The sequence below is a fragment of the Staurois parvus genome, unplaced genomic scaffold, assembly GCF_062004578.1.
Source record: "Staurois parvus isolate SC_StPar_1 unplaced genomic scaffold, SC_StPar_1.0 ptg000764l, whole genome shotgun sequence".
NCBI classification, from domain to species: Eukaryota; Metazoa; Chordata; class Amphibia; order Anura; family Ranidae; genus Staurois; species Staurois parvus.
In genome coordinates this window covers 247,761-265,000 of record NW_028318560.1, presented here as the reverse complement: position 1 = coordinate 265,000, position 17,240 = coordinate 247,761, and the positions used below count along the sequence as shown (strand labels likewise).

Here is a 17,240-nt window from a genome sequence, read left to right as displayed (position 1 = left end):
GTAGCGCACAGCAGTCGAAGTCAGCATCTTCTTTCTGCCACGACCAGGTAGCGTTTCAACAGTGCCCTTTGCCTTGAATTTGCGAATGATGCTTCCTAAGGTGTCTCTTGGTATGTTTAACATCTTTGCAATCTTCTTATAGCCATTGCCCTTCCTGTGAAGAGAAATCACCTCTTCTCTTGTCTTCCTGGACCATTCTCTTGCCTTCACCATGTTTGTAACCACACCAGTAAATGTCTAGAAGGAGCTGAGTATCACAGTCATTTTAAAGCTGCCTAATTGGTGCTTATTATGCTTGATTGCTGCTCGGTGACATCCACAGGTGTTTTCAATACCTGATGGAAAGCACCTGTATGAACCTCTGTTCTTCAGAGTGGTAGTCTTTAAGGGGTTGAATAATTGTGGCAATGAAGAAACCACATAAGAACCATTTACTACTGTATTACATAAACAATTGATGTCATTTTAGTTGCATTTGGGTAGTTACAACGTCCTTGTAGGATTTGATTCTGAATACAATTCCAAATGTACACTATAGTCCCTAAACCCCTTTACAGCATTGGGGGTTGAATAATTTTGGTCACAACTGTATCTATCTATCTATCTATCTATCTATCTATCTATCTATTATCTATCTATCTATCTATCTATCTATCTATCTATCTATCATCTATCTATCTATCTATCTATCTATCTATCTATCTATCTATTATCTATCTATCTATCTATTATCTATCTATCTATCTATCTATTATCTATCTATCTATCTATCTATCTATCTATCTGTCTATCTAACTATTATCTATCTATCTATCTATCTATCTATCTATCTATCTATCATCTATCTATCTATCTATCTATCTATCTATCTATCTATCTGTCTATTATCTATCTATCATCTATCTATCTATCTATCTATCTATCTATCTATCTATCCTATATCTATCATCTATCTATCTATCTATCTATCTATCTATCTATCTATCTATCCTCTATCTATCTATTATCTATCTATCTATCTATCTATATATCTATCTGTCTGTCTATCTATCTATCTATCTCCTATCTATCTATCTATCTATCTATCTATCTATCTATTTATCTATCTATCTATCTATCTATCTATCTATCTATCTATCTATCTATCTCCTATCTATCTATCATCTATCTATCTATCTATCTATCTATCTATCTATCTATCTATCTATCTATTATCTATCTATCTATCTGTCTATCTAACTATTATCTATCTATCTATCTCCTATCTATCTATCAATCTATCTATCTATCTATCTATCTATCTATCTATCTATTATCTATCTATCATCTATCTATCTATCTATCTATCTATCTATCTATCTATCTATCATCTATCTATCTATCTATCTATCTATCTATCTATCTATCTATCTATCTATCATCTATCTATCATGCTATTTATCTATCCATTTCTCAGTCTCCTATCTACTGCTCATCTACCTCTTGTTTGCTTTATTATACATCATACATCTTTCTTTTTCCATCTTACGCTCCCTTTTTTTCTCTCTTTTTTCTCTTACTCTGCCCTTTTTTATCTCTTTTTTTCTCTTATGCCCCTGACACTCTATCAGTATAACTGACAGATCACTGTCAGCGCCGGTGAGATACTGATTGGAAGCTGATCGGCAGAAGTTTTTCAATTATTCCCCTTTGTTCATCCGGCTTCTGTTGGACCGGCTGCCATACACACAGGCTGAATGTCAGCCGGTTTCTGTTTAACCTCCCTAGCGGTCTGATTATGTCAGTATTTCTGTGCTCAAAGCGGTACATTTTTTTGGATGGAAATACGTATTTTTTTTATTGTAGGCTGTAATTTTTAGGAATAACTCACTGAAATCTGTCCGAACAAGAGTCTAGTAAACATCCCGGGTATGATAAAATTTGAAACACGAAATCATAAATTATAATTTAATAAATAATCATAAAAAATAATAATATAATAATAATAAATTTAATTCAATAATGTAATCAAACCAAAAACACTGAAATTTGAAATAGAGCGCCAAGTTCGCACATCGCTGAGCAAAGTCGCAGAATCGTTTTCAGTGTCTGATGACGAATTTCCCCCACAAATCATTATCACTCAATTCTGCAAGTGGTTCTGATTTACTATCGCTGTTCTCTAGCCGGTCTAAAACCGCTTTTGACCTAAAGGGACGCTTTTTGGACGCCATGGACGTTTCTCAGTTTCAGAAAGAATGGTAAAAATGCAGGCAGGGCGCCGGACAAAGCACTCGGGACAAAATGTACTACCGGGCACCCAGCTACCGCCCCTGGACACCCACCGCCCAGCTACCGGGCACCCAGCTACCGGGCACCCAGCTACCACCCCTGGTCACCCAGCTACCGGGCACCCTGCTACCACCCCTGGACACCCAGCACCCAGCTACCGGGCACCCAGCTACCACCCCTGGACACCCAGCACCCAGCTACCGGGCACCCAGCTATCACCTCTGGTCACCCAACACCCGGACCACCCAGCGAATCAAGATGTCGCCCAGCGAATCTCCCGGACCACCCAGCGAATCTCCAGCCACCGAGCCGCCAACATCACCAGATGCTGTGCCTACCAACACCCCCAGACATCGCACCCTACGACCCCTCCACTCGCCGATCCACTGGACCCACTGAAGACCCCTCGGACGCCAGCATACTGCACTCACAGATTGCAGCTACAGAAGGACTCTAATGGACTTCACGGTGATACTGACTCTCCACATCACCTCGCCCTGACCCGTATCCCTTCACCTCCCCCGACCCGAACAGCACTGCACTCACCCCAGCATGCCACCTGCACTTCTCCTCCTCGTCTTCCTCTCCTCCATCCCAAAAATCGCCTCCCTCTACCCGCCCACCCCCCCAAAACAGCTCTACATTGCCCCTTCACTTCTGCCCTCTCCACACTACGGCACTCACCACCTCCTCCTGGTACTCCACTCCCCGGTCGACCCACGTGCCACCACTACCAAACCCACACGCTCCTACACCTCCCATTCCCATGCCACCCTCCTCACCCTTCTCCTCCTCCTATCCGCTGGGGACATCTCCCCGAACCCTGGCCCCTCACCACCTCTCCCCCCCTCCAGGGACCCCCCTGCCCCCGCCAGCCGCCGCAACCCCCTCAACCTCATACCTGTGCGCCTCCTCCCCGCATCCATCCCCCCTCTCTCGGTTGCACTTCTGAACGCCCGTTCGGTTTGCAACAAACTAACTGCCATCCATGACCTCTTTATCTCCCGCTCCCTCAACCTCCTAGCCATCACCGAAACCTGGATACAGGCCACTGACACTACCTCCCCTGCGGCACTCTCCCATGGAGGTCTCATCTGGTCCCATTCACCAAGACTGAGCGGTCACAAAGGTGGTGGTGTCGGCCTGCTCTTATCACCGCTGAGCACCTTCCAGGTCCTCCCTAACCCCCCCTCCCTAACCTTCTCCTCCTTCGAAGCTCACTGCATCCGGCTCTTCTCACCCACCCCCCTAAGGATCGCAGTGATCTACAGGCCCCCTGGATCCATAGCCCGCTTCCTGGATGACTTCGCCGCCTGGCTTCCCTTCTTCCTCTCCTCTGAGCTACCGACCATCATCCTCGGGGACTTCAACATCCCCATCAATGACAACACCCCAGCTACCTCCCAACTCCTCCACCTAACCTCCTCCTTCGCGCTCACACAACACACCCAATCCTCCACCCACATCAATGGGAACACCCTGGACCTCGTCTTCTCCCACCTCTGTACCCTCAACCAGTTCTCTAACACACCCTTCCCTCTCTCCGACCACCACCTCCTCACGTTCTCCACCTCCCCTTCCCCCAACTCCCCCCCCCCAGTGCGCCAAACCATCACCAGCCGCAACCTCCGCAACCTGCACCCGGCCCCCCTCCACTCGGCTGCCGACCGCCTACACGACAGCATCCTTCCACTGTCATGTCCTGACCTAGCCACCTCCACGTACAACGACTCACTATCAGCTACACTAGACTCTCTGGCACCCCTAACCACACGCAACATCAAACCCAGACCACTCCAACCCTGGCAGAACGACCACACTAAACGCCTCAAACGCCGCAGTCGTGCGCTGGAGAGACTATGGCGCAAAACCAGGTCCCCTCATACATTCTCCCTCTACAAATCTGCCTTCCTCACCTACACCTCCTCCCTCCACGCCGCCAAGCAGGCCTACTTTGTTAACCTGATTAACACCCTCTCCACCTGCCCTCGCCGACTCTTCTCCACCTTCAACTCCCTGCTCTCTCCCCCCCTTCCTCCACTCAGTACCTCACTTACCGCCCGCGAGATTGCCACTCACCTCCACAGCAAGATTGACGCTATCCGCAAGGACATAGTCAACTTGCAATCTACCTCCCCATCTAGCCTCCCCCCTTCTATCACCCCCTCATCTCTCCCCTCCTCTGACCTCGCAACGGCACTGCCCCCCACCACACCCAAGGCCCTGCCTACCGTAACCCCCCCATCACTGCACTCCTTCAGCCCTACTACCACTGAGGAAGTCAGCAGAGTCTTCTCAGAAGCCCGTCTCACTACCTGCCCCCTGGACCCTATCCCCTCTCAACTCCTCCGGTCACCCCCCTCTTCCCTCATCCGCTCCCTTACCCACATCTTTAATCTCTCCCTCTCTACTGGCGTATTCCCCTCCCCCCTAAAACATGCGCACATCACCCCCATACTCAAAAAGCCCTCTCTGGACCCCACTGACCTCAACAACCTCAGACCAATTTCCCTGCTGCCACTCACTTCCAAGCTCCTTGAGCGCTTGGTCTTCGATCGCCTAAGCGCCCACCTAGATGACAACAACCTCCTTGACCCACTACAGTCCGGCTTCCGTCCCCTACACTCCACCGAAACTGCCCTCCTCAAAATCACCAACGATCTACTAACCGCCAAAGCCAAAGGCGACTACTCTGTCCTCCTCCTCCTAGACCTCTCTGCGGCCTTTGACACAGTCGACCACCCCCTCCTCCTTAATAAACTACTCTCCCTTGACATCAGAGACACCGCTCTCTCCTGGTTCTCGTCCTATCTATCCCAACGCTCCTTCAGTGTCACCTACAATGGTGCCACCTCCCCTTCTCTCCCCCTCTCTGTTGGGGTCCCCCAGGGCTCTGTCCTTGGACCCCTTCTCTTCTCCATCTACACCTCCTCCCTTGGCAAACTCATACACTCCCACGGCTTCAATTACCACCTCTATGCTGATGATACTCAAATCTACCTATCCACCCCTCACCTCACCCCCTCATTCTCCGCCCGCATCACTCACCTCCTAAACGACATCTCTGACTGGATGTCGCTCAATTTCCTCAAACTCAACCTCTCCAAAACCGAGCTTCTCATCTTCCCCCCAGCCCGCGCCCCCCCCCCCATCCTTTCCATCACTACCAACAACACCACCATCAATCCCGCCCAGCAAGCCAAGGTCCTTGGCGTCATTCTGGACTCAAACCTTTCCTTTCAACCTCATATCAAATCTCTCACAAACACATGCAGGCTCCACCTCCGGAACATCGCCAGGATACGTTCCTTCCTTACCCCAGACACCACTAAACTACTAGTACACTCCCTGATTATCTCACGCCTGGACTACTGCAACTCCCTCCTCACCGGCCTACCCCAGTGCAGGCTCTCCCCGCTTCAGACCATCCTGAACTCAGCGGCCAGACTCATCCACCTCACCAGCCGCTCCACCTCTGCCACCCCCCTCTGCCTCTCCCTCCACTGGCTCCCCATTGCCCAACGCATTAAATTCAAATTGCTCACCCTGACCTATAAGGCCATTCACAACACTGCCCCTAACTACCTCACCGATCTGATCCCCAGGTACCACCCTACCCGTACCCTTCGCTCTTCACAGGACCTTCTTCTATCTTGCTCCCTGGTCTCCTCCTCCCACGCACGACTGCAAGACTTCTCCAGGTCCTCCCCCATCCTCTGGAACTCACTACCCCAATCCATCAGACTGTCACCGTCCCTCCTCACCTTCAGGCGCTCCCTGAAAACCCACCTCTTCAGGGAAGCCTACCCCACCCTCACCTAACAGCCGCTGCCCTTCCCTCCTCCTACCACTTCATCCCCCACAGCCGCTTCCTCCGGTGCCTCTACCCCCTCCCTCCTAGATTGTAAGCTCGAAAGAGTAGGGCCCTCTAACCCCTTGTGTACTGTTTGATGTTACTGTTCTGTTTCATGTATTGTCCCCCCCCATTGTACAGCGCTGAGCAAACCCTTTGGCGCTATATAAACACGATAAATAAATAAATAAATAAATAAATGGTTTGATACAGGAATGTTATACTATGTGATTTTAGTGTATTTAGTGAATGTCACGTTTAGTCATTTTCAAATTTCCCGCCGTTCCATCCCCCGTACGTCCCGACATCGCAGGGGACGTAACCCAGAAGACAGATGCCGGCATCCGCCGGATTACATTGCCGGGGACACTGCAGGAGGGACATCGTGGGATCGCAGGACAAGGTAAGTGCTGGAGGGATCCCGGAGCAACGCTGCAGTGTATTCCTGAGTGTAGCTCGGGGTTAGTTGTGGTGCTGAAACTTTACCTCGAGCTACACTCGGGCAGGGGCGGACTGACCATTTGGAACCTCGGGCACTGCCCGAGGGCCCGGGGTCAGTAGTGGGCCCATGAGATGCCCCTGGTACCTTTTTCATAGGCTTTTTTGAGTTTGGGCAAGGACACAGGGGCCCCATGATCCCTATTGCCCGGGGGCCCCATGAGTTGTCAGTCCGCTCCTGCACTCGGGAATACCTCCAGGGGGTTAACCATCCGATACCATCCAATATTTGGCCTGTGTTCATGGGGCTTAACTCTCTTTTTCTCTCTCTTTCTCTCCTTTTTTCTCTTTCTCTCTTTTTTTCTCTGTGCCTATTTTCATAGGTATGAATATTAAGCAGTCAGATTTTGCATGGGTGGATGGATAGCCATCTAGTGCCTATATGCAACTTGACAGTGAATGATTTTGTGTGCCACACAAACAACGAATCATTACAATACACTTATGATTATGATTTTTTATTGTTGTTTTTTATTGATACTTGTTAATATTCTGATATTTTTATAGTCAACATATACAAAATCTGAAATTGGTAAATATTATCGAATAGTTTCTTGTACCTATTATTATCTATCAACCGTATCTACTAAAAAAACAATCATACAATGATGACTACTAAGGCATTTAATACTATATATATATATATATATGTATATATATATATATATATATATATATATTTATATATACACACAGTTCTCTGCATAAATGAGTACACCCCTTTTGAAAAGTAAGGTTTTAATCATTATCTCAATGAACACAAGAACAATTTCCAAAATGTTGACAAAAATGAGTTTTGTAGAACATTTGTTTAGCTCATTACATGAAAGTAAGATTAATAATATAACTTAGAAAATCTTCAGTTTTACTCAAATTAGTTGATGCAAAAATGAATCCACCTCACAACAAAATCTCTATGATTTGTAAGGACAGCACCAAGTCTTCAAGTTGGCGAAATATTGCAACATCGATCTTTTTCCATTCTTCAAGAACGACCACTTTTAGAGCCTGGATGCTGGATGGAGAGCGATGCTCAACTTGTCTCTTCAGAATTCCCCATAGGTGTTCGATTGGGTTCAGATCAGGAGACATACTTGGTTGCTGAATCACTGTCACCTGGTTTCTTCTTCAGAAATGCAACAGTGGCCTTAGATGTGTGCAGGGTCAGACTGACCATTTGGAAACTTGGACACTGCCTGAGGGCCCGGGGTCAGTAGGGGGCCCCATGAGATGCCCCTGGTACCTTTTTCATAAGCTTTTTTTGAGTTTGGGCAAGGACACAGGGGCCCCATGATCCCCTATTGCCCGGGGGCCCCATGAGTTGTCAGTCCACCCCTGGGTGTGTGTTTTGGATCATTGTCATGTTGGAAAAGTGCACGACAATCAAGAGCATCTTCCAGTTGCCATCAGTTACAAAAACATTTATCTTGATCTCATCACTCCAGAGTACAGAGTCCCAGTAGTCTTCTTTTTCAGCATGGGCCCTGGCAAATTCTAAGCGGGATTTTTTGTGCATCTGCTTTAGGAGATGCTTCCGTCCTGGACGACACCCATGCATGCCATTCTTCTGCAGTGTACGCCGTATTGTGTCACCGGAAACCATCACCCCAGTTTGGCTTTCTATTTATTTAGCTAACTGCAGTGAACATGCATGGCGATTTTCTTTAAAACTTCTTATCAGAAGACGCTCCTGTCGAGGTGTTAACGTCCGTGGATGGCCTGGACATCTCTGTGAGATGGTTGCAGTTCCATCTTTGTTACATTTTTGTATCACTTTTGCTCCAGTATTCTGACTTATAAGTAAAGCTTTGCTGATCTTCTTGTAGCCTTCACCTTTCTTGTGTAAAGAAATGATTTTCTTTCTCAGGGCTTGTGACATTTATCTTCCATGTGGTGCCATTGCTGACAGCATGAAATGGGAAGGGTTTTTTTTTTTATAAGCATTGTTTTTTTATAATCAACTGTCTGCTGTACACCTGTTTATCCACTTGGTAACCGCGCTTTACCTGAATGACAGCTACAGTGTGGTTACCCAGTTCTGGGAGGACGTCATATGACATCCTCCTAGAACACGCCCTCCCGTGCGCCCCCAGGGGAGCGCACCCGACGATCTCCGTGTCCTAGGGACACAGCTGATCACGTGATGAGGTAAAAGGCTAATCACAGCGGCCTTTTGCCACGTGATCAGTTGTGTCCAATGACAGAGCAGATCACAGAGTACATACAGTTACTGTCACAGCGTGAGGAAAGTGCTGCCGATAACCGGCAGCTGTCACAAAGGAGATCGGCACTGATGATCAGTGCCCTGCAGTGCGCCAAGAAATTCCACCCACCAGTGTCCATCTGTGCCCATCAGTGCTTCCCATCAGTGCCTCTCACCAGTGCCTAGCAGTACCTCCATCAGTGCCCATCAGTGCCCCTCAGCAGTGCCACCCATCAGTGCCCAGCAGTGCTTCCCATCAGTGCCCAGCACTGCTGCCCAGCAGTGCCAACAGTCAGTACAATCAGTCAGTGCTGCCAGTCAGGGCTGTCAGTCAGTGAAGTCAGTGTGCACTGCCCGTCAGTGTCACACATCAGTGCCACCTATCAGTGACCATCATTGCTGTATATCAGTGCAGCATCATCAGTGCCTCCTCATCAATGCCCACCAGTGCCGGCTCATCAGTGCCACCTCATCAGTGCAGCCTATCAGTGCCCATCAGTGTTGCCTATCCGTGCCAGCTTATCAGTGCTGCCTATCAGTGCAGCCTCATCAACGCACATCAGTGAAGGAGAAAAATTACCTGTTTGCAACATTTTATAATAGAAACAAAGAAAAACTTATTCTTTTTCAAATTTTTTTGCTCTTTTTTTGTTTATAGTGCAAAAACTAAAACACCCAGCGGTGATTAACCTCCTTGGCGGTGTTCCCGAGTGTAGCTCGGGGTAGAATTTCTATACCAAGAACAGTAACCCCGAGCTACACTCGGGCTTACAATGCAGCGTTCTCTGGGGGTCCCTGCAGCACTTACCTTGTCCTTCGCTCCCACGATGGGTCCCCTGCAGCGTCCCCGTCCATCTCCTCCGGCGGATGCCGGCATCTGGCTTCCGTGTTCCGGTCCCCATGATGTCGGAACGTTCGGGCGGCGGAACCGGCGGGAAATTTGAAATTTTTAAAAAATGACATTTTTGCTGTCATTGCTGTTTCACTGCATTTCACATACATTTTGTCCCCACTGCTTTGTCCTGCGCCCTGCCTGCATTTTGACTGTTCTTTCTGCCTGGAAACTTAGAAAAGTCCATGGCGGCCAAAAAGCGTCCCTTTACGTCAAAAGCGGTTTTAGAACAGCGATAGTAAATCAGAACCACTTGCAGAATTGAGTGATAATGATTTGTGGGGAAATTCGTCATCAGACACTGAAAACGATTTTGCGACTTTGCTCAGCGATGTGCGAATTTGCCTCTGTATTTCAAATTTCAGTGTTTTTGGTTTGATTATATTATTGAATTAAATTTATTATTATTATATTATTATTTTTTATGATTATTTATTAAATTATAATTTATGATTTCGTGTTTCAAGTTTTATCATACCCGGGATGTTTAATAGACTCTTTTTTCGGATAGATTTCAGTGAGTTATTCCTAAAAATTACAGCCTACAATTAAAAACTACATATTTCCATGCAAAAAAATGGTACCGCTTTCAGCACAAAATTCCTGACATGATCATACCGCCAGGGAGGTTAAATACCACCAAAAGAAAGCTCTATTTGTGTGAAAAAAAAATTATTATTTATTTATTTCAGGTAGTTATATATCACCATCAATTTACGCAGCGCTTTACATATATATTGTACATTCACATCAGTCCCTAACCCTCAAGGGGTGTACAATCTAAGGTCCCTAACTCACATTCATACATACACATACTAGGGGCAAGTTAGACAGGAGCCAATTCACCTACCAGCATGTCTTTGGAGTGTGGGAGGAAACCGGAGTACCCAGAGGAAACCCACGCAGTCACAGGGAGAACATGCAAACTCCAGGCAGGTGGTGCCGTGGTTGGGATTCAAACTAACAACCCTAGTACTGCCAGGCAGAAGTGCTAACCATTTAGCCACTGTGCTAGAAAAATTTAGTATGGGTACAGTGTTGCATGACCGCGCAATTGTCATTCAAAGTGTGAGAGCGCTAAAAGCTGAAAATTGTCATGGGCACGAAGGGTGTATACGAATGAATAATTAGACTCACCTGTAGTTGAATTCTTGATAATTAGAATTTTTGTCTAAAATTTTGCTTTGCTCCTAGAACTTTCATTTGCAACATGGTCTTGAATGAATTTGTTAGAAAAAATATACTTTTGTGTGTGCAAATTAACAAATCCTGCTTGCCACCAATGGCCGGCATTTGTGGGAGGATTTTGTAGTATAGTGTCCCATAGAAAATGTTGATTCTGAAAAGAAAGGTTTTCTGAGAAATCTGTTGGGGTGTACTCATTTATGCTGAGCACTGTATATATATATATATTATAATATAAGAGGGAGTATATTGTTTTGTCTGACATTCTCAACTGAGGAATTCATACATACACATTTCCCTAAGTGTGATGTCTCACTCACAGCTAATGAGACGACTCATAAGGTAGGGGAACATCACACTTGATTTCCAATCCACATACAGTATTTACATAATAATTACTACACTGCTGATGAGGTGCCATTAGGGTGAGGTGTCTGGGAGGGATCAAAGGATACAGACAGGTCAAAGGTCTGGATGGATTTATACCCCAATGCTGGTCCCAGTCCATTCCACATTTCTCAGGGATAAAAGTTGTCTAACGACTCCAATCCCCTCATTCAAACAGAATTAAGTAAGGTGAGCAGACATGGATGCTGAGCTGGACCAAGTTCTCTGCACTGTGCTTTCCCTAGAAGAAGACTATCCAACAATGTCTCCTCCCCCGAGGTCCCAGGACAACTTCACCAGCACTCCATGCATATCTCCAGATGGTGTCTTACCTACAAAAAGGCAAACAGACCTACAAGTCTCCACCACACTAAAACAAAAGCTGCTGGAAATTTATACCCTCTTAAGACTCCAACAAGAAGAACGAGCCAAAAAATCCATAATCCCTACAGAGCCTGCATATAGGGACACCACTAATCACAATCCACTAAAAAGTAAGTCTATCTATCTATCTATCTATCTATCTATCTATTTATCTATCTATCTATCTATCTATCTATCTATCTATCTATTTATCTATCTATCTATCTATCTATCTATCTATCCATCCATCTAATATCTATCTATCTATCTATCTATTTATCTATCTATCTATCTATCTATCTATTATCTATCTATCTATCTATCTATCTATCTATTATCTATCTATCTATCTATCTATCTATCTATATATCTATTTATCTATCTATCTATCTATCTATCTATCTATCTATCTATCTATCTATTATCTATCTATCTATCTATCTATCTATCTATCTATCTATCTATCATCTATTTATCTATCTATCTATCTATCTATCTATCATCTTTTTATCTATCTATCTATCTATCTATCTATCTATCTATCTATCTCTATCGATCTATCTATCTATATCTATCTATCTATCTATCTATCTATCTATCTATTTATCTCTATCTATCTATCTATCTATCTATCTATCTATCTATCTATCTATTTATTTATCTATCTATCCATCCATCTAATATCTATCTATCTATCTATCTATCTATCTATCTATCTATCTATCTATCTATCTATCATCTATCTATCTATCTATCTATCTATCTATCTATCTATTATCTATCTATCTATCTATCTATCTATCTATCATCTATCTATCTATCATCTATTTATCTATCTATCTATCTATCTATCTATCTATCTATCTATCTATCATCTATTTATCTATCTATCTATCTATCATCTTTTTATCTATCTATCTATCTATCTATCTATCTATCTATCTATCTATATCTATCTATCTATCTATCTATCTATCTATCATCTATTTATCTATCTATCTATCTATCTATCTATCTATCTATCTATCTATCTATCTATATCTCTATCTATCTATCTATCTATCTATCTATCTATCTATCTATCTATCTATCTATCTATATCTATCTATCTATCTATCTATCTATCTATCTATCTATCATCTATTTATCTATCTATCTATCTATCTATCTATCTATCTATCTATCTATCTATTTATCTATCTATCTATCTATCTATCTATCTATCTATCTATCTATCTATCTCTATCTATCTATCTATCTATCTATCTATCTATCTATCTATCTATCTATCATCTATTTATCTATCTATCTCTCAATCTATCTTGTTTTCTCCATCCAGTTATACTTCTCTAAGCAAACCATTTTTAATAGTAAATATATGAGTTGTTAATGTGTTTATCAATTTGAGTTTTTATATTTTTGTTTCAGTTTTTCTATCTCCTACACCAAGCTTTCATTATATTTGAACCTCATTGTGCTTGTTTGTAGGAAAGTTGGAAGAAGATGAGAAGGATGGAGGAGGCAAGCTTGAGGATTTCTATATTGAGGACAGCAACTCCAAAACAAGATGTAGGAAGAGGACCGACTACAACAAGGATCAGACTGCTGTCCTGATGAATGAGTTTGATCGGAACCCCTATCCAAGCTTCACACGGAGATGTCGTATTTCTAAAATAACCAGGATTTCTGAACCTAGAATACAGGTAAAAAATAATTTTCTTTTTAGCAAAAATGTTTATTCAGTAGAAAATTGTATCTTAAACGTTATAGTCTAATCACTTAACTATTTGTTATATATTTGCTTTTAATATATATTTTAATGGGAATTAATTAGCATTGCCCTATGCAGTAACACCTTAGTCCTCCTCCAGTCACTCCATTTTATAAGGATCGGATCTGTAATTCCACATTTCATCCACAATGCCACCTTCTGGTGAAATCTGGAATTGCGGAATGACAACTTAGAAAAATAGTTTTGTCTGAGAATTGTTTTGTATCTGTAGCCATGTTTCAGTCATTCAAGTTGTGTACAAAGTGAAGGGGGGTCCTCTGCTGTATCCAGGAGAAATGTAATACAATATTTTTTGGCTTAAAGTGTATATGTGGGCAAAATGTAAAACATATTCCAAATGATCTAAATATACCTTTCATACTGTCTGTTTTTTAGAAAATGATGTTGGTCCTTCTAGAGATACAGTTATCACCTAAATTCTTGTAGTGAGCGGAGAACTCTGAATGAAAGCCTGACCATTGTTATTTGTCGTGCCCAGTTCACATCTATGAACTACAGAACACCACCCACCTATGCTATGTAGATGAGGGGAGGGAGAGGTGTTCTATAGTTGTAACACAGTTCCTGTCTTAAGGTGACAATGCTGTTCCTTCATAGATAAGGTACAGTGAGCGAGGGTAGTCACCCTGTGACAGGAAGTGTGTTTACTGCCTAGATCACCAGGTGAAAAAAAAAAAAATCTGATAAATAAAAACTAATGAAGCGCCACTTTCAAAATATTCTCTAGTTGGTGTCACTTTTGGTTCTTCTTGTGATAATGTTTTATACATTACAGTATATAGATTACAGGTGTCAAAATGGCGGCCCTTCAGCTATTGCCAAACTACAAGTCCCATGAGGCATTGCAAGATTGACAGTTACAAGCATGACTCCCAAAGGCAGAGGCATGATGGGACTTGTAGTTTCGCAACAACTGGAGGGCCGCCAGTTTGACACCCCTGATATAAGTGATTCATGCAAATTTATTTTTCCATGTTGCAGGTTTGGTTCCAGAACCGAAGAGCAAGACATTTCTCAAAAGATATGAAATCCCAAAATGTCCAGGGTACACAGTTCTCAACTCCTGGAGATCCTCCCAACGTTTATCACAAGGAATACCAGCATCTGCAATTTAATGGACATTTCCAAATCCCTGGAAACATGTGGAAATGTTAAATGCTGCTTCAGTGCCATGTTAAAAGACTTGTTTTATGCTATTTTATTTTAGTGTGTGATAGTTGAAAAGCCATGGTGATTTCATGAATTGTATATTGTTGTGTGCACTTAGTTTCATTCATAATAAAATATGTTCTTATTTCAAATGGGCTGTTGCCCGATCATTTGTTAAATTATTTTGCTTTTTGAAACAGTTGCAAGTGTTGAAATATGTTTTTGTGTTGCATATTAGCTTTTATACAATCAGAAAATAGTTATTAGTTCAAGAATTACATTTTGCTTTTGTTTTTTGGGTTTAAAATAGCAAGATTTTGTTAAAACATGATTCCATTTCTCCACAAAAAAATTAGATTTTTTTTTTCCATAATATTTTATTGAAAAATGTTTATACAAAAATGTGAACATCACTTAAATCAGACATATGTAATATCAGTTTATATCTATCTATCTATCTATCTATCTATCTATCTATCTATCTATCTATCTATCTATCATCTATCTATCTATCTATCTATCTATTGTCTATCTATCTATCTATCTATCTATCTATCTAATATCTATCTATCTATCTATCTATCTATCTATCTATCTATCTATCTATCTATCATATCTATCTATTATCTATCTATCTATCTATCTATCTATCTATCTATCTATCTATCTATTTATTTATCTATCTATCTATTATCTATCTATTATCTATCTATCTATCTATCTATCTATTATCTATCTATCTATCTATCATATCTAACTAACTATTATAGTTTTTCTTTCACTTAAATTATTCTAAGTTAAATAAATGATTTATAGTATAACTTGCTAGAAATGTATACATTTAAAACAAATAATATATATAGATATATATCTATATATATATTTTTTTTTATTTTTAATTGTTCCCTGCTTATAATTTAATTATATACTATGTTTTAGTTAAAATTCCTATATGAGGATTTCATGCATACATAATTCCCAATGAATGACTTACAGCCAAGGTGACAACAATGGGAACATCAAACCTGATTTCCTGTATATACATATTTACATAATAATTACTGTAAGGGAGTCTTCTTAGGGTTTGGTGTCTGAAAGGGATCAAAGGATATTGTTCCCCTTTACTATGACTTCAAAGGACTGGGTGGACTTGTACCCCAGGGTTGGTCCAGGTCCACTCCACATTTCTCTATGGATAAAAGTTGTCTATGGACCCCCAGCCCTTCATTCCAACATAAATAGTTAAGGTGAGCAGACATGGATGCTGAGCTGGACCAAGTTCTCTGCACTGTGCTTTCTTTAGAAGAAGACTATCCAACAATGTCTCCTCCCATGAGGTTCCAGGACAACTTCACTAGCACTCTATGCATATCTCCAGATGGTTTCTTAACTACAAAAAGCCAACCCAATCTGCAAGACTCCATCACCGTACAACAAAATGTGCAGGAAATTCATACCCTCATGGGACTCCAACAAGAAACATGGGCCACAGAATCCACAATCCCTAGGCAGGAGCCTGCTTACAATGACACCATTAATCAGAATTCATTAAAAAGTAAGTCAGTCTTAAATCTATCTATTATCTATCTATCTATCTATCTATCTATCCATCTATCATATCTAACTAACCATTATTGCTTTTCTTTCACTTAAATTATTCTAAGTTAAATAAATGATTTATAGTATAACTTGCTAGAAATGTATACATTTAAAACAAATAATATATATAGATATCTATATCTATATCTATATATATATATACTTTTTAATTGTTCCCTGCTTATAATTTAATTATATACTATGTTTTAGTTAAAATTCTTATATGAGGATTTCATGCATACATAATTCCCAATGAGTGACTTACAGCCAAGGTGACAACAATAGGGGAACATCAAACCTGATTTCCTCTATATACATATTTACATAATAATTACCTTAAGGGAGTCCTCTTGGGGTTTGGTGTCTGAAAGGGATCAAAGGATATTGTTCCCCTTTACTGTGACTTCAAAGGACTGGGTGGATTTGTACCCCAGGGTTTGTCCAGGTCCACTCCACATTTCTCTATGGATAAAAGTTGTCTATGGACCCCCAGCCCTTCATTTCAACATAAATAGTTAAGGTGAGCAGACATGGATGCTGAGCTGGACCAAGTTCTCTGCACTGTGCTTTCTTTAGAAGAAGACTATCCAACAATGTGTCCTCCCACGAGGTTCCAGGACAACTTCACTAGCACTCTATGCATATCTCCAGATGGTTTCTTAACTACAAAAAGCCAACCCAATCTGCAAGACTCCATCACCGTACAACAAAATGTGCAGGAAATTCATACCCTCATGGGACTCCAACAAGAAACATGGGCCACAGAATCCACAATTCCTAGGCAGGAGCCTGCATACAATGACACCATTAATCAGAATTCATTAAAAAGTAAGTCAGTCTTAAATCTATCTATCTATCTATCTATCTATCTATCTATCTATCTATCCATCTATCATATCTAACTAACCATTATTGCTTTTCTTTCACTTAAATTATTCTAAGTTAAATAAATGATTTATAGTATAACTTGCTAGAAATGTATACATTTAAAACAAATAATATATATACAGTAGATATCTATAGATATCTATATCTATCTATCTATCTA

General features: G+C 41.9%; 1 protein-coding gene across 1 annotated transcript; it reads left to right on the top strand.

Annotated features, from left to right (window-relative positions):
- The first annotated feature begins 6,428 nt into the window (after window positions 1–6,428).
- LOC149444910 (homeobox protein siamois-like) lies at window positions 6,429–14,702 on the top strand. Its single transcript, XM_089654402.1, has 4 exons — window positions 6,429–6,527; window positions 11,535–11,783; window positions 13,141–13,355; window positions 14,426–14,702. The coding sequence occupies exons 2-4, from the start codon at window positions 11,552–11,554 to the stop codon at window positions 14,597–14,599; spliced, it is 621 nt and encodes a 206-aa protein (XP_089510528.1). The 5' UTR covers window positions 6,429–6,527; window positions 11,535–11,551; the 3' UTR covers window positions 14,600–14,702.
- Window positions 14,703–17,240: the final 2,538 nt, after the last annotated feature.